This window comes from Clupea harengus, chromosome 16 (assembly GCF_900700415.2).
Source record: "Clupea harengus chromosome 16, Ch_v2.0.2, whole genome shotgun sequence".
Lineage (NCBI taxonomy): Eukaryota > Metazoa > Chordata > Actinopteri > Clupeiformes > Clupeidae > Clupea > Clupea harengus.
The window spans coordinates 19312110-19330511 of NC_045167.1; the positions used below are offsets into that span (position 1 = coordinate 19312110).

Sequence of the window (18402 nt, forward strand, 5' to 3'; positions counted from 1 at the left end):
CATGGACTAACATGAGTACCTATTAAGCGTTATATACATAATACCTAGGGACACTTAATACAGTCAGTCTTAACTGATGGACTTAACTAAGTGGAGGTGTGTGTGTGTGTGTGTGTGTGTGTGTGTGTGTGTGTGTGTGTGTGTGTGTGTGTGTGTGTGTGTGTGTGTGTGTGTGTGTGTGTGTGTGTGTGTGTGTGTGTGTGTGTGTGTGTCTTAGAAGTTCTGCATCGTCCGCAGGTTTGCACAGGCTGTTTTTCTTCATCACTCCCTCCCAGTCTGTGCTCTGTGGCAGTTCACACTTCAATTCTCTCCACACACACTCACACAAAAAAAGAAGTAGTGCCCTGCAAATGAAATTGAATAGATCCGCAAAAATATATTCCAGTCTGCGCAGCAGTATTTTTTCCCTCTTGCTCTGCGCGGTGCCTTCCAATGTCAAACGCTCGTTAGAGGCACAGCATTGTCCTGGCTTGGGGCCGCCGCGTGCTGCAGCATCGGCTAAAAACTGTAGCACCTGCTAAAACGTAGCGCCTGCCTCACAGAAAATGTCACTCTCCCACTGACCTTATGCCTCACCCCCTCTCTCTTTCAGCCCCACCGATAAATCTTCAGAAGCCATCAGCATAGGAAACGGAGAAACTACACAGCAGGTAACAATCACATGGAAATCTGCGGTCACAGCTAACGACTAACACAGCTAACAAACTCTCAAAGCTAGGAGGATGACCTCTAAAGTTGATCACAGCAGATTGAGATTGTTCCTGCGGCTCACCTGTATACCAGGTTTGACAACTCTAGCTCCTGAATTTCTAACTTGTTCAGTAATGCTCTATGGAATGTGCTTTCAGTGGCGAGACTTGAAGCCTCTTGTTGTTTTAATTTCATGCTCGCGCCTACAGATTGTCTTGAAACCTGATCACAGGTTTTGGATCATTTGAACCCCTGATACATGTGCATTAGACCACAATCATGTTTTATAACTATGTAGAACTGTTTGCACAGGTTTTGGAATTACTGCTGTAGGGATAATTCCATCATTTATATCCTCTATTTAATGTCTGTATTATTTCTTCATTTCTTTAGATGCCCTGCAGTGACTCGCCGTCGCCCCCTCCTGGTCTGTGCAAGCCGAGCCTGGTGGCACCCATGAGTGTGGCCGGGCTGACGGCTCGCTCGCCCTTCGAGGGTGCGGCCACAGAGTCGCAGTCGCTCTTCTCGGACAACAGCAACTTCCGGCACCCCAACCCCGTGCCCAGCAGCCTGCCCGGCTTCCCCAGCTCCCCGCACAGCGGGGGCAGCGAATGGCCCACCGCCCCCGAACCACAGAGCCTCTTTGCCTCAGGTAAAGCTGATCGTTGTTGTGTGTTCTTTTTGTGTCCCCTGTCTTATTGTTGTTTTTATGTTGTTTTATGTTCATGTAATGTATGTTTACTGTCCGATGGTGTTGTGGACCCCCTTGAAAACGAGATGGCACATCTCAAGGGGTTATTCCAAAAAAAGAGAATTTCCAACACGGGTTGGAAGCCACCACAGACAGACAGATTGACAGACAGCGTGCAGGCCAGATCTGAACCCAGCCATATAGGTTATTATATATAGGAAGCGGTGTTCACTATGGTCAGTCTGTGAGGCACAGCAACTGGGCTTTCATTCTGGGCATTAATGCACTGATATATACAAAATTAACTCTATTCAGGGGCACGTAGTGGTGTAAGAGGAAGGAGAGGCGACGTGTGGATTCACCAGTAATTGCTACACTTAATTGAGAACCAGAGTTGACTTCTATCTACCTATCTATCTATGTGTGTGCATTAACCCTCTCAATAAGAAAGGCAAAGCACAACACCACCACTAATCACCAATGTACCAGTGTGTCGTCACCTCTAAATCCCTGGAATTGTCATCGTATATCGTTACTATTACTGCCACGCACTTTGTCCTCATATGACCCGGGGCACAGAGTTAGATATAGGCTTGACCCCCCAGTGGTAAAAATAGACAGCTGAAATGCAATACATGCATACGGTAACTTAGCGACATAAATACTGATTTGTGATCCAGCATCTCCACGCAATCCATTGGAATCCAGTTGAAGTATAATAGATGGGCCACTTTTTGAAAAACCTATTCTATTCCACAAATATACTTTACCCAAGGCATGATCAACAAACATTGCCCTTGTACTCTCCTCCTCCTCATGTAATTGCAGCAGCTCACACAATCGCCCACACCGAAACATTGCGTCTGTTCACACCAGCAATGTTACAACCCTCTTTAAAGCAGTTATGACTTTGAGCAGCTTTGACCTCCAGATGTTCTCCTGAGAGAGTTCTCCTAATTATATTTTCTCTGACCCCCCCCCCCCCCTTCTTGTTCTTTTTGCCCATATTTTCTTACTCTTTCTGTTCATCTCTCCTTTTCTCTCCTCTCCTTTCCTTCTCTGTCGCTCTCTCTGCAGACACCATCCCGGTGTCGTCCTCCACAGACTGGCAGGCGGCGTTCGGCTTCGGCTCGTCCTCCCAGCAGCAGCAGCAGGATGACGAGTTGGGCTTCGACCCGTTCGACATCACGCGCAAGGCCTTGGCTGACCTCATCGAGAAGGAGCTCTCTGTGCAGGACTCCCCGTTGGGTCTGGGGCTCCACCACAGCCCCTTTCACCACCATCACCACCACCACAACCACCACTACCACCCTGGCCTGCCCTCCGCTCTGCCCCCCGCCCTGCCCCCTGCCTCCCCCTCGTCCTCCTCTAAAGTGGGGCCTTCTGGTGCGTCTCATTTCCTTCTGAATTGTGCCCCCCACCAGCCCCTCCCTCAGTCCCCACCACGGTACTCCCAGCTGCTGCTCCAGCAACAGCAACAACAACAACAGCAACAACAACAACAGCAACAACAACAACAACAACAGCAGCAGCAGCGCTCTGTTTACAGCTCCTTCAGCTTTCCCGGTCAGACTGCTACCGTTCCCTCACACCTGGGCTCGGGCCCTGCTGCTGCTACTGCCTCCCGCCTGCCCTGGTTGACCTTTCCCATGCGCAACAACCCCACGCACTTCAATCACGCCGCTGCCGGTCCAGCCACGACCACCGCCACCTCCATTGCCGCTGCCTCTGCCAATGTGCCTCCCTCCATGGTCGGCGGCTTCTTGGACTTGAGCTTGCCGTCGCAGCAGCGGCAACACAGCACAGGGCTGGGAGGCATCGCCATCTCAGGTGAGTGCATTGTGGGAAATGGAGTCTGCTCTTGGAGTCCACTTTTTCATGGCCTCTTTGTTTAAGGGTGGAGCATTACAAATCCGCAGGGAGTTGAAAGAGCTGAGTGTTCAATGGCGGTTTGTCAGCTGCCTTCAGTTCTTGAACCCAAAGCCTTAAAACATTAGAAGAGTTAATATGGTCAAAAATAAAGGCTCATTTTATTACTGGCCTTGCAAATGAACTCTCCATTGGTCCAATTTTAGAACCATAACAGCACTAAGCTTTGTGTGGAATCACATGGAGTATACAAGTGTCCACCAGGTGGCAGAGTAGACTGACACTTCTATTGGAAAGCGCCATCACAGTCAGGGCACAAACACTGTGATGGCGATGTACAGAGAATAATATAGCTGTGTCATGCCCTGAAAATAACGACACCATGTCTGTGTCTAAATATCTCAGACCCTTGTCAGTAATGAATGTTTTAATCTATAGACCATCAAATAGGCATGTATTATACTGGACATTTCACCATTGGAACAAAATATGCTGGTTTGCAGTATCCTCGTGAGAACAATATTGTCTGGCTTTTGCCTAAAGTGTGCTAGGCAAACTACGGTCTTCTAACTTCTTACTTACCTAGCAGGTAAGGCTAAGTCATGGGAGGTTCGGATCATGTCTCTAGCACTGCCTTACTCTTGGTTCCAAGGGCATATTGTAGGTCCCTGGGCATGAGACGCTTTTCTGCTGCATTGTCAGTGCAGAATGTGGATCCTCTGGTCCTGGCTGAATGATGAAGTATATAAGAGTAGACATCCTCCGGTTGTTTCCATGGCAGTGGGGTTCTGGCAGTGGACTCTTCGTGGGGTTCTGGCGAATGCCAAGTGTTGCCGTCAGGATGAGTGGGCTGTAGCCCTCCCCCGTCAGCTGACCTTAAGTCATAAGTTCTGAAGGGTACATCAGCAACGCCTCAGACAGGAGGAAAAGGCTACCTGCTGACATTTTACCAAAGTCATAACCTCCCGCCCGCCTCCTGCTCTTGGCTGGGTTTCCAGAACCCTCCGGATTTATGAGTGAGAACAATAAAAACAGGGCTTGGCTAGACGGGTGGTTTTCAATCTTCTGTAGAGTTTGTCTGTATGGTCCACGACACATATACACACAGAGAGAGAGAGAGAGAGCGCACTTCAGAAGACTGTGTGTGTAACAAAGACTAATTTATACTTTCCTCCAGGGTGAATCTTTCATGTCCCCCCCCCTCCCCCTTTCATTTGAGTAAAGAGTTGTTCTGCCCGCAGCCGTGCTCCAAGCCAGTGACTTAGTTTTGGCAGAACTTTGCATTTGCGTGTCTTTACCCTCTTTCAGGGCTGTGGGGTTCAAGCAGTGGTTGTAGAGGGTTTCTTTTGTTTGTTTGTTTTTTTGCACAGCACAGCAGTCTCTTTCTCATTCTGAGGCCCACGGAGGTGATTGTGGGGGTGACCATCATGTAGTGTGCCCTGTGACATAAAGGAGTCCTGTCTTTACACTGTTGTCAGAATGCGCTAGTGTTTCAGCCAGTCAGTGCAGATGGAAACGCATCACTGGACTATTGACTTTGCGTTATTCAAATAAAACAAAAACGCTGTGATGTGGCCTCAGGCCCTGAACCAATGACCCGTCCTGTAGCTGCCGTCCTCTTCTCTGGCAGGGGGAGTGTGCAGGGTGCTGGGTGGAGTGTGCAGGGTGCTGGGTGGAGTGTGCAGGGTGCTGGGTGGAGTGTGCAGGGTGCTGGGTGGAGTGTGCAGGGTGCTGGGTGGAGTGTGCAGGGTGCTGGGTGTTTGCCTGTTCTGAGATCAGTGCTGCTCTAGCCACCAGTGGAGCGTTCCTACGCTGCTCTTCTCAAAAAGCCCACTCCAGATTAGCACCTCTACCTGTTTGGCAGTTGCCAAGGGCTCTTTGGATTCTCACGGGTTCTCACACCATAAGCCCTTTCCATTGACCTTGGAACTTCTGCCCCCTCCGTCTTTACCCAGCATCCCCCTGATATTTCAGGGGTCTGCCATCAAGGATCCATCCGGACGCCAGACTCTCACCTCTAAGCTTTTTTTTCTTTTCTTCTTCCTCCTCTTCGTCTTTGCTGATGAAATCACTGGCATTGGAGGGATTGATGGAAGGGCGGCGTGTGCCGGGCAGCCTCTGCTCCCGAGTCGGACCTGGAGGAGAGGCCAAGATGTATTATTCACCAGCAGTCAGACCTCAGACTACAGAAATAGACCAGGAGGCAAACACTCTGGCTGTCTGACTGTCTGTTTCTCTGAAGCGTGTGCACACACACACACACACACACACACACATGCACAAAGACTCTCTTCTCTTATGCATATGGTGCATGAAAAGCTCAGCCAGGTTCTGTTTACACGCAGAAATGGTGGGTGTGTGTGTGTGTTTGTTTTATCCTGCAGTTTAGAGCTAGTGTGTTTGTCTGTGTTTCACTGTGTGTGTGCATGGGTCTGTCTTTGTCTCAGTGTGTGTGCGGGTGATCTTTTATATCCCCTCTCTGCAAACGCCTCATTAACAATTTAGAGCCAGTGAAGCTGGCATACTCCTAACAGGAGGAATCGCTCGTTAAACGAGTGGGCAGCCATTGATGGGAGAGGCCCCTGTTGGCGAGCAACTAGCCCTCCTTCGGATAAAGCCATATCCCGGAACTGGCTGCCAGGCTAAAGTCTCACCATAGAATGTGCCTAGGCAATATCCTCTTCATGCCCATAGTTGAAAATAACAGTGAGCGATGGCAACTTGTCCTGCGCAAAAGAAAACAAGACGACGCTTTTTAAATATTTACCATTAGCAGACACTAGCTTAGTGTACGCTGTGATGTCTGTGTGCTTGTGCAAGCCATGTTGATGTCTGAAAGGGACAATGTTGTACACTGTAATTGGATTGGAGTGCATTCTCCGAGCCCTACACAGTACACTGACTTTTCATGAAAACAGTTGCCAGCTCGAGGCTTCATAAAGGCGGCACTGCCACCTCTGGCCTGATTGGTGCGCTGGTACCCTCATATTAAAACAGCATCAGGCATCATGTTCCTGTGATAGGATCTGGTAGTGGACTCATATCAGAGCCGCCCTCATCCTGGGAGCTGCTTATTGAACCTACTCCAGGAGACTCGTCTGACCCCAGCACACTGCCAGGGGGTAGTGAGGGGTCGTAGTTCCACGTTGGTGGAACGAGCTGCCTAGCACTAACAGAGCAGGGGCGTCCCTCTCAACCTTTTAAGAAGCTCTTGAAGACCCAACTCTTCAGAGAGCACCTCCCTTCCTAACTAGCACTACTACCAGTACTTAACTTGCAGTTACATTCATGCACTTTTTCTTTTACCTATTTCTTATGGAAAATAGTATTTATTGTTACACTAGGTCTATATTGCTCGTAGCTTGACTGTTCTCTTCCTTGTACGTCGCTTTGGACAAAAGCGTCTGCTAAATGACTAAATGTAAATGGGTCCATCATCCCTGACCCAGGCGAGGCCAATCACTGATGCTAGAGGAGGAATCTCCCCCCTCCTGGACGATGCTGATGGGGATGGACTGGTGATGGTGTTGTTTATAACGGCACCGCAGCACGTGTATTATAGTGCAGGCATGCTAGACAGGCTAGTAACAAGGGGAAACCTAAAGTTGCTGTTTGATGAGCATTTATTGCCTGCTATAGCCATATACCCATAGTCATTGTGCTCGTGATTATGCCCACTGTGTGATGTTGGAGCCGAGGCTCCTCAAAAGAAGGAGGGGAAATAAACTGAAAAAGAATATTGAACTATAAAATTAAATATACTCAGTGATATTGAAGTACACAGCTTTTGTTGATAGAGTTAATTAGCCCAAGTCATGGTACCATATATTTCTTGCTCTTTCTTGATGTCTTGTCCTTGAAGCAGCAAACCTTTGTTCAGCGCTTACTTCTCTTAGTCGTGTTAAGCTTTGCTCAGTTTGTACTGAATGTTTGGCTAACGTTTTAAAGCCAGTAATATAATGAAGGCCATGTATCGTTCTCGTGTCGGCTTAATGGTCTCCACATTATCTGACTGAGAAAGGCACAAATGAGTCACATAAACTGAACCTAGGAATAACCACGTAGTTGCGTGAAAGGTTGTTGGTAAGATTATCTGTTCCAAATACAGTCATATATATATATATATATTAGGGCTGTCAGCGTTAACGCGTTAATCTATGCGATTAATGCGGCCGCGATTAACGCGATAAAATATTTTAACGCAATTAACGCAACTTAAAAAAAAATAATAATAATAATTTTTTTTTTTTAATGCCTTTATTTGGATAGGACATGAAGTTATGACAGGAAGCGAGGCGGAGAAGAGGTGGGGAGAGTATTGGGAAATTACATCAGGCCAGACTTGAACCTATGTCCCCTCGGGCAATGTAGCTCGTAAGTAGGGGGCTTGGCCTACTATTTTATGGGAGCGATGAGGGACAGGTGGGGCTTGAATAACCCCCTTGTTCAAAGTGGGGAATGACAGAAAAAGTTTGACAACCACTGCAGTAGTTGAAGATGGAGAGAGCTGAGGGATTGTTGGGCGGAAAGTCTCTGTTTAAGAGTCAAAATGACGGAACAATCGACAAAACTAAAGTTGTATGTAGCATTTGTCAAGCTGAATTGAGCTATCACAGAAGCAGCTTAAGTTATCACCTTAATGCAAAGCACCCGACAGAAAGCAGTCCCAGGTTAGATGATCGCCAACCCACACTCCATGACTTCTCTAGGAAAATAACTAGACCAGTCCGTGAAAAGGTTACCATTTGGGTTGCCGGTGACTGTCGGCCTATCAACATAGTTGAGGACAGTGGGCTGATTGAGGTGATTCGAATTGCTTCAGGGGAAATTCTTACGATTTACCATCGAGGGGCACCATTGTGTTTAAAAAAAATACAATTAAACAACCGTTTCTAATATACACGCTGTCTGAAGTGATTACTTGTTTATTTATAAGATTTAGTCTTAAGAAGAAAAACAAACTTTTAATCGCGATTAATCGCGATTAATTAATTTAAAAATGTGCGATTTAATTAGTTAATTTTTTTAAATTGATTGACAGCCCTAATATATATATATATTAGTGCTGTCAGTTTAACGCGTTATTAACGGCGTTAACGCAAACCCATTTTAACGGCGTACATTTTTTTATCGCGAGATTAAAGAGATTTTTTTTTTTTTAGATTAACATTCTTTTTGGCCTTGCAAACTGTGTAGTAGGCTAACGTTACGGTTTGAGTGAATGGTGAGCGCGATACGGCGAAATGGATGATAAAAAGCTTCTGAATGGAAAGTTTACTTTTAAAAGTTGTGTTGTGCAAAAGAAGCCAGCTTCACTGTTGTCTGAAAATGTCAACAGGCAGCTGGCTGAAAGCGAAGAAGTAGTAGGCTTACCTTTTATTGGTAACCTAACTGTTATGGTTCATTGTTTCTGAAATAAGAGGCCTGACTGCTATGTTCCCAGCAAACTTGAAAAAAAGAAAATATTAAGCCATGGTTTAACTGCACTATAGGCTGAGTCCTTGTTTACCTGAAATGTTATATTTATAATTTTATTTTGTACCGCCCTGTTTGGCAATGTTGGTTTTCAATAAAATAAAACATTTGCATGAAGCAAGCCAATCCACTTTTCCATGTTGATAAGGGCATTAAAATAAAAATAAAATTATGGAAAAAATAAATAAACGAAGGGACATATAGAATAGATAAAAATTTGCGATTAATCGCGATTCATTTTGAGTTAACTATGACATAAATGCGATTAATCGCGATTAAATATTTTAATCGTTTGACAGCACTAATATATATATATATATATATATATATAATTTTTTTTTTTTTTTCTTCAAAAACTGAATGCTGTAAGCCACTCTAGTTTAATGGCCAGGTACGTTTTCTGTGATCTAGTCTGTGTTTGGCACACAGCCCTGAGTGGAGCTGAAGGGTTTTGTTTTGCGGTGCGGTTGCTGATCCTCGTTGAAACCCTGCCCCACCGTCATGCACTGGCACTGCTTAAGCTCAGTGCTGCCATGCCCTCCCCGACGGACCGGCCCCGTAGGGCTGCTCTAGAGACGGAGAAGTCTCCGTAAGAGGCCATTTTTTATATATTTTGTTTTATCTCGTGCGCTCTGCCGTGGCCGTGAGAAATGCGAGTCGACTCAGCGTGACTGAGGACGGGGCGTGCGCTCTGAGGGTTGGCTGGTGCGCTCGCCAGCTGTCGGGCTGACAGGTGTGACACATCGGGAAGAAAGGGCCGCCGCTTCACGACTGAAGTGTGGTGCAGCGTCAACAGCCCGAGGCCGCCTTCCTTATCCACCTGAAGGTGTCCCTCTGGATCCCTGTCTTCAGCAGCTTTGTCTGTTACGTGTGGGTGTGGGTGTTTGTGTCTGTCTGTGGATGTCGATGCGTGTTTGGTCATTTGGTTGTGCGTATGGGTGAGTGTGTGTGTGTGTGTCTGTGTTGTGTTTCTGGGTGTGTGTTTCTTGGACAAAGAAAGCAGCTAGTGGTCCTGCGGGAGGCGTTCCTGCGTCCTGCAGTCAAGAGTGGAGTTAGACACCATGTCAACAGCTTGCTCTCTTCCTTGTGCGAGACTCCCTCCGTCTCCCATTCTCACTGGCTGTCTCACTTTTCAAACTTCAGTCCTCAGGTAATTGTCAATACTGAACTGAAACTTGGAGGATGGAGGAAAACCATAAATAAAACAGCCTCGAGAAAGAAAAGAGAAAACAGCCTTGACTAATCTGTCGGGTTTTAGTTAATACCTGCCTTTCTTAGTAATTGACTGAGGGCGTGGGTGAAGAGCAGTGAAGATGAGGAGGGAAACATCCAGAGCATATATTAGACCATGCTGCTATAGAGCTGCTTCACACATTTAGCTTCTTAATAGACGTTAAGTGTGTTTGTTTCTTCTGACCGGAGCCTAGCAACCAGACATCAGCTTCCCATTTAGGTCAGACTTCTTGAAGTAGACACAGAAATATATAGCCAAAACTAAATATATCTGTTATGTGACAGTAGTGGCACTATATGTTTGTATGTATTGTACACATTGGCACTAGTACCAGAACACAAAACACTTGTTTTGCTTACTAGCAGCATTTGAGGCAGTTTATAGCCAAAAATGGGCTTTTTCAAAATGGTTTTTCTATGCTATCAGTTGAGTTGAAAGTGGTGCATATGCTATTCAGATATGTAATCATTAATTTTAGTGTAAGTGCAGATTTGTGTATTTGTTCCCATCTAAGCCATGATAAAGTTGACGTGACCTGGGTTGTGTGGGACTTGGACAGGCCTCTAATAGGAATTCATAATATGGCCAAGAACTGTTAGCTTGCTTGCTGCGTTATGCAAGTGTTTTGCAAACTGCTTATTGCAGATCCAAATGACAACGTAAATGTCTGTCAGTGGATGGATTGGTCTCTATGCTTGACTATCGCTTTCTCTCTCTCTCCCTCTCTCCCTCCCTCTCTCTCACTCTCCCCCTTTCTCTCTCTCTCTCCCTCCCTCCCTCCCGCTCTCTCACTCTCTCTCTCTTCCTCTCTCTCTGTCTCTATCTCTTCCTTTCTGTCTCTCTCTCTCTCTCTCTCTCTCTCTCGCCCCTCTGTTCCTCCTGCAGAAAGCAGTGGCCCGGTAGAGAGCATAAATGTGAAAGAGTGGCAGGATGGTCTGCGCGCCCTCCTGCCCAACATCAACATCAACTTTGGCGGCCTGCCCAACTCCTCGTCTTCCTCTTCCTCCTCCTCCTCCTCATCTTCCTCCTCCTCTTCATCCTCCTCCTCCTCCTCCATCTGCGTCAACCACACGGGGGCGCCATCCAGCACCTCAGGCATCTCGCACAGCCTGAGCTGGGACAGCACAGCCAGCTGGATGGACCCCGCCATTATCACAGGTAAACAAGACACTGGGAGTAAAGGAGGGGGTGGTGGAAGATAGACACTCAGGGGCCTAAAGGAAGATTATATTGGGGCTTGAAGGGGGTTGAACAGACACAGGGAAATTTTTTTGGGGGCACAGACACAGCACAATTGGTACTGATTGACTGTATTGCCTGTAGTTTGACATCTTGTTAGGGCCTTCAGTGACTTATATGTGGACGCACATGGATCTCTGTTTTGAGATGCCCAATAATATCACGGGATAGCAGTGGACGAGATAGTGGGGTGTGTGGTTGATGGCGAGGAGGGCCCAGGAACAGGGCAAAGAGTGTGTGTGTGTGTGTGTGTGTGTGTGTGTGTGTGTGTTATAGGGGGGGTGTCCAGACAGTTATGGGGTGGTAGGTCTGGGATGGCACAGATATATTTGCTAGACAGGGATGTAGCCTAGGGTGAGAGCTGACTGGAGCTGCCATCATTACTGTGGCACAGAGCTTGACACTGCCATGGAAACTGGAGACCAGGCTGAATCGGACACAGAGAAGGCTGGGGCAGGCTCAAGCCGTAGGGGCTGCTCGATTTTGGAAGTTTACCACTGGGATGGCCAATTAAGCAAGCCGGGCCAATCAATGTGTTTGGCCAAACAGATTTAATGCTGTGTTTGTGTGTGTGTGGTTCATTCGCCGTGCATGGCAAAAGGCCCAAACCTCTGTAATGCTGATCACAGTGACTTGTAATGGGTAATTGGTGTGTGTGTGTGTGTGTGTGTGTGTGTGTGTGTGTGTGTCTTTCTGTGTGTGGCATGAGCTATATCTAGGTCACGGTAGTTGTGCCGCCCCTCTGTGTGGCTAGACATGATTAACGCTGCAGTGGTGTGTGTGTGTGTGTGTGTGTGTGTGTGTGTGTGTGTGTGTGTGTGTGTGTTTCGTTTCATCAGATTTCGTAATTTACTGGGTCCAAGGAGTGGCAAATAAAAACAAGTGGACCAAACCATGGGTTAAAATTAGCTTGGAAAGAAACCAAAAGCAAAATATTTCTGCTAAGTGCTGAAAAGTCTCGTTAGTAACAGAGTCCATCCCACTGTTCATTTAGTTTAGGACGCTTTGCATCAGGAGTGACGCAAAGAAAATCCAACCAGCCATTTGAAATATTCACTTCCACCAAATGCGTTCTTTTCCCCCCTTCCTTTTTAAGTGCCCTTTTCACTTAAAATGTCACTGATTTTTAACAAAAAAAAAAACCTTTTGAAAGGGCAAAGAGTGAGGTCATGTGCTCAAATCCAGGGGTTGAACACCAGTGGGCCCAGTTCACATCAGGGCTCTGCTGGAGTGGATAATTGACCATAAAATCGAGTACCTATCACATTCCTGTTGCTCCAACCGCTGTCCAATAATAATGTGCCTGAGCAGGTCTGCAGAGTGGAGAGTTGGATTGTGGTTTATTTGGGATGGGGAGTTCAGGAGAGATTGGTGGGGACTGAAGGAGGTGCGGTGTGTGTGTGTGTGTGTGTGTGTGTGTGTGTGTGTGTGTGTGGGTGTGTGTGTGTGTGTGTGTGTGTGTGTGGGGAGGGGGTGTGTGTGTCTGTGTGTGTGGGGAGGGTATGTGTGTGTGTGTGGGGGGGTGGTGTGCTACTGATCAGCAGTGAAGTCACGCTCGCCTTGCCGTCTGGCTTCTCCGATCGCCTCCCGTCCACATCACTCATCCACCGGAGGTTGGGCGGAATTAATGGCCCACGGCAAAAGCTCCGGGGTCCCGGAACGCTAAGCTTTTCCGAAGTGTGGCAGCAGAGTGTGCCCACATTCCACCCTGCACACACACACACACCCTCCTCTCCTGTGGTGATTTATACCTGTGCACCTGTGTGATAATGAGCGCCACTCCACCATGGCCCATGGACAGGTTTAAATGCGCTGGGGCCTAAAGGGCAACTTCAGGACGCCTTCGGAGAGATCTGGAGGCAGCTGCTGAAGTAGAGTCGAGGTGTTGTCAGGGTGACGGCACTCTGGGAAAACAACGTGTGATCATGTCATGTGATCAACAGTCTGGCACATTTCATGGCTCATCTGGAGGGATTTGTTTGTTTTGTTGTTCTTGTGTGTTTTTTTTTTGGGGCGGAATGTGTCTCGTAACTCTAGTCTTCATTCTGTGTATGTTTTGTCCTCTTTTGCTCACGACCCACCTGCCCTTTCCCTGTTAATCTCTCGCACCTTTTCCCTGCATCTTCTCATTCTGTTCTCTTTCTGTCCATTCTCCCCAATCCCAGGTATACCGGCATCCTCGGGCAACAGTCTGGACTCGTTCCAGGACGACAACCCGCCCCACTGGCTCAAGTCACTGCAGGCGCTCACCGAGATGGACGCTCCCTCCAGCAGTCTGACCGCCGGCCCCCTCCAGCCCCCGCACAGTGTGCCCTTCGCCTTCCCCCTCCACAGACCCGGCTGGGCCCCCTACCCGGCCACGGCCAACCCCCCCACCCAGTTCCACTCACCACCCCCAGGCTTCCAGAGCTCCTTCAGACCCACAGCCCAGACCGCTACAGATCTGCTACAGAGCGCTGGCATGGACCGACACTAGGAACTGTGAAACACCGCGCCCCCCCCCCATCCCAACCCTACAGAGAACACATACACACTCACACACACACACAACCGAATCAGTACAGAAAACTATTAACAAAAGTAATAATAACAAGATTATATATCATTTTTTTTCTTCCTCCTGGTGTCTCGAGCTCTTCTTTCTTTTTCTTTTCATCCTTTCTTTCATCTCTTCTGTCTTTTTGTCGGGGTTTGACTCTTTTGGCCTTATGCGCTGCCCTCCAGAGTCAATCAGACCAACATGTCGAGGTTTGACTCGTTTGGCCTTATGCGCTGCCCTCCAGAGTCAATCAGATCAACCTCTGATTGCACGGCCACTGGCCTGGCTCTCCGCACCGTCAGCCCATAGGGGAAATTAGGTTCATATTTTAACCTGCTTAACATGGCTAAACTGTGTTGTTAATCAGAATAGAATTGAGTAGGACTCAAACTGATAAAGGTAAAACTGATTTACGTTTTTGTTTTTTGTTTTTTTAAATTTAAATTTAAAGAAGCCATTAAGGATGGTGGAGATAACGGGTTGAGAGCTGATGGAGAAAGTTTAGATGGGGAAAGATGAGCCTGCCTTCAAAGCCACATGAGAATCTCTAGAGCTGATGGAGAAAGTTTAGACGGGAGAAGATGAGCCTGCCTTGAAAGCCACATGAGAATCCCTGTTTGCTTTCTGCCCACCACCCCACATAGTAGCAGCTACTTCCTGTGGGTCAGACGCTCAGCTTCTTCTGCCTTAATCAAGTTGAGTTCCGCAGCAATCACAATTTTGATTCTCTGATGGCATGGGCACCTGTTTGTTTTATTGATATCAGTTTTAACGGTCTTCATGTCACTGCAAAAAGGAGAAAAGAAATTACACAAAAAAAGACAAAATCAAGAAGTGAAAAAGGAATTATGCAGAGGATTGAGAAATGCAAAAGCACTTTGAGGGGTTTTGGCAGTTATACACACGTGTGTACTGCTAACGGGACGAAGAGATCTCTTTGGTCCTGAATGTTGTTGTCTTGTCTGATAGAGATGAGCCCAAATGGTAGGCAGGCCTTTTGGAGAGGTTAAACTCCTGTGCCAAGTCCCGTGTGCGGATTGGGAGGAAGCATCGCTTCTGGATGCATTCCCTCAGCCCCAAGACCCTCCCACTGAAGCGATACGATTGGATGAGAGAGTGTTGTGGAACGCTCCCCTGAACCTCATTGTGACACCACTATGGACCTCTGTATCAGAGGGTAGTGTCTTGCAAGGCCAGGAGGGGGGGGGGGGGGGCAGGGGGGGGTGGGGTGCCTTAAGATAAAAAGGACCTTGGCATACAGGGGTTTGTGACTTCTGTTTATCGTAAGGGGGAGGCGTAGGATGAAGGTGCACCACTGTGTGGTGCTCATCAGAACTTGCCCCCGGTGGTGAGGGGGGGGGTTGGCATGGGCCAAGCACAAGGACACGGAGCACTAAGGAGCTCTTGCCAGGCCGCAGCCTCGTCTCGGGTGTCCCAAAGGACCTGGACTGGAATAGCAACAGACACCAAGAGAATGCTAGGTGAATGTAGTGAAGGGCAGCAGGAAACGTATAATAGGATGGACGACTTGGGGTATTAGAGGAAATCGGTTGTTGTAGATGAACAGAGGACAAAAAAAACGTAACGTAACAGGAATGGTGTTTGGTATGGACACTACAATGATGAATGACTTCTCATTCTCGTGAAAGGTCAGGACAGAGTTAAACACGATCATGCTCCCTTTCTCTTTGTGGTCTGTCTGTACGCTGGTATTCACTAGCGGTCTCATTAGCCTGGGCAGGCTGTGGTCTTGGAGGCAGTGGCTGCTGAAATGGCAGAAAAAAAAAAAAAGAAGCAAAACCTGGGCACCCCGACGGAGGAGGGAGGGTGCCATCTTACCCTCCTCCTCTCCCCTCTCTCCCTCCTCCCTCTCTGTTTCATCCTCTCAATTTTCTTTTAATGACTTAAGATACTTTCTCTCTGTGTAGGTTTCTGCCAACTGTTCAGTATTCCACAGTATTCAAGAGGAATAAGTCAGTTAATTTGTCAGACGGAATCCAGTGCCGTTTAACCATGGATTTGACACACAATGCTAAACAGTACGAAAAAGATTGAGACGAAGAGCTGGAGGAGTTGTATCTCGCCACAGGCCTAAATGAAAAAGAAAAAAACTGAATCTTAAATAAAAGAGAAAACACCATAAATGAGTTGAGTTTTTCTTTCTTCACATCTCTCCCTCTCTGCATGACAGTGCAGTTCACTGAAGACCTGAGACATGAGGATTATCCCTGAGGATGTTGAATGCATTAGCTGACAGATGACATAGAAATAGACATTAACAAGTGTGTGTGTGTGTGTGTGTGTGTGTGTGTGTGTGTGTGTGTGTGAGTGAGAGCGCGCGCTCTGGTGTTCCAATGGGTCTGTCCTGAGATGTTCTCATCTTTTTTTTTTTTTTTTCCTTACCCTGTACCATGGCACTCGGGCACCTCCTCCTCATTTGCGTAAGCACTCGTCTGAGAACTGGCCGCCTGCCATTCTCCCTCGGGCTGGCGAGAGCTCCCTCGAGAAGGCAGAAAGGCTCGAGAAACAGGGGCGTTGCGACAGGGGAGGCTAAGCAGGCAATTGCCTTGGGCCTTGTTGCAGCCAATGATGTAATAACTACCGATAATGTACTAACTGCCAATAACGTAATATTGTTTTAACGTAATTAGAGCCGATAATGTAATACCGTACTAATAATGGAATAACATTTCTAAATAAATAACGTAACAACTTTTTGTGCATAATGTAATGTAAAAATGTAATAACTTGAGCTGATTATGTAATAATATATATAATTAGATTAATAATATATATCATTATATCATTTTGTGTCTACGTTTTATTTAGGCTGTTATCGAATGTCAGATTTCCATAACACCTAGACCTACACTTACTGTTGGCTTTTTTAAAAACTTGACCAGTTATGACCTCTGAATCTTTGAGTCCTAACACACACTCACACTCACATTGACTGTTTACTTGTGTAACTTGATGGTTAGACTTATCTCTTGCCCTGCCATCCAATAGCCATTTCGGTATCAAATTAACATGGAAAGAAACATGCAAACAAATATGTCATATGACATCTATGCCTCTTTGAAGGTGCTGAATTCTCAAAAATGAAAATGTAAAAATGTAATGCAGTGTAAGCAAACAGTTTGGCCTAGGTGGTGGAGGCTACATTTAGTATTGAAAACATTTCTATAATTGAAAGGTATCTAGGCTACCATTAGTGTCTCCATCATCAATTGATATTTATAGGTTTCATTAAGTTAATCAAGGCAAACCGACCCTGCAGGTCTTCTTTGCTTATACAATTTAATGGACTCAGATTTGATTATATATAAGATACATAGACAGAGTGCTGAATCGCTGTAATAGTGTGGTTGAAACTGTTTGCTTGAAAAAGTGAGTTAAATACGTTTAATAAAAGATCACATTTTTCATGAAAAGAAATAGTGGTCTGTTACACCCACAAATGTAATACAAATCTGCACTTTTTAAATGTAAGAACTGTTGCCTACCACAAACATATTAATTATATAAAAATAATACATTTGGTAATTATTTTTTTACAATGAATCACTAAGTTATGTTAGTTGTCAGTGTTTGTCAGAAACCATCCCCATCTAATGAAATTTCCTGATCATATAATCTCTTTCTTTAGATTCTGTCATTTTTAGATTAATTGAGGGTTGGGCATGTCTATCTTATAATCACAGGCTAATCTACAAAATGGAGAAGGCCTCTATTCCTATTGTGTGTGAGTGCGTGCATGCTCATTGGATTGGAGGGTTGGATGGGCTATTGTCTCGCCACATCTGTTTGGGTGGTGCACCTGTGTGGGTGGTGCATCTGGGTTTTGAGTAAAGTGTTACACTGTTGTACCTCCAATGTTAGGAAACCTTTTCAAACTGAAACGCCTCTTAAGAAAAGACCCCCAAGGATGAACCTAATATCAAACTGAAACCTCTCAAGACCCCCAAGAATTAACCTGGTGAGTTGGTGAGAATCTGTTTAGTCGGTAAAGATATGTTTTCATTTGTCCCTGCAGATAAATGGGTTGTCAATTCTAACACCAGTTAGCTTGCCAGTAACTTAAGTGTACGCTACTTTAGATTAGATTCAACTTCTTTGTCATTGTAAAGAGTCTAGGTACAAAGCTATCGACATGCAGTGAGAGTGTCAATGCCAAACAGTAGCCTTGGTTCGGCACGTCACTGCATTATGCAAGTTTGAACAATGTGAAGAATTCAGTCTGTGCAAGAACAAACAGTACAAATTGATCTAAAAGCACTGAGACACTGAGTGCAGTAATGAATGCAATAGCCTTGTGTTGTGCTGTGGAGTTGAGCATAGTCACAGCCTTAGGGGGAAGCAGCTCTTCCTGAGCCTGCTGATGCGGGAGCAGAAGGCCCTGTTACCAGAGGGGAGGCGAGTAAGAGGTCCTTGATTAGGGTGGGGTGTAACCTTGATCATGTGTTTCGCCCTGCACAGGCAGCGTTTGTGGTAAATATTCTCAATGGTGTGCAACAGGGGTGCCGGTAACCCTTCGGCCAGTTTTCAGCACTCACTGGAGCGCTTCACAGTCTGATGTGGAGCTATTGCCGTAGCACACTGAGATACATTTGGTTAGCATGCTCTCGATGGTACAGTGGTGAAAGTCCACCAGAATCGTTGGAC

At 46.4% G+C, this 18402-nt stretch overlaps 1 protein-coding gene across 3 annotated transcripts in view; it reads left to right on the plus strand.

The window, feature by feature from the left end:
- Window positions 1-15877, plus strand: part of cnot4b (CCR4-NOT transcription complex, subunit 4b) — a 36854-nt gene extending 20977 nt beyond the window's left edge. For 2 of the 3 annotated variants that reach the window (XM_012841380.3, XM_012841381.3), the window contains exons 9-13: window positions 593-650; window positions 1084-1342; window positions 2459-3211; window positions 10845-11117; window positions 13364-15877. In XM_012841380.3, the coding sequence (XP_012696834.2) occupies window positions 593-650; window positions 1084-1342; window positions 2459-3211; window positions 10845-11117; window positions 13364-13674 (1654 nt within the window). In that variant the 3' untranslated portion in view covers window positions 13675-15877. The remainder of the gene's footprint in view (window positions 1-592; window positions 651-1083; window positions 1343-2458; window positions 3212-10844; window positions 11118-13363) is intronic. The other variant, XM_012841382.3, reaches the window with a different exon arrangement.
- Window positions 15878-18402: the final 2525 nt, after the last annotated feature.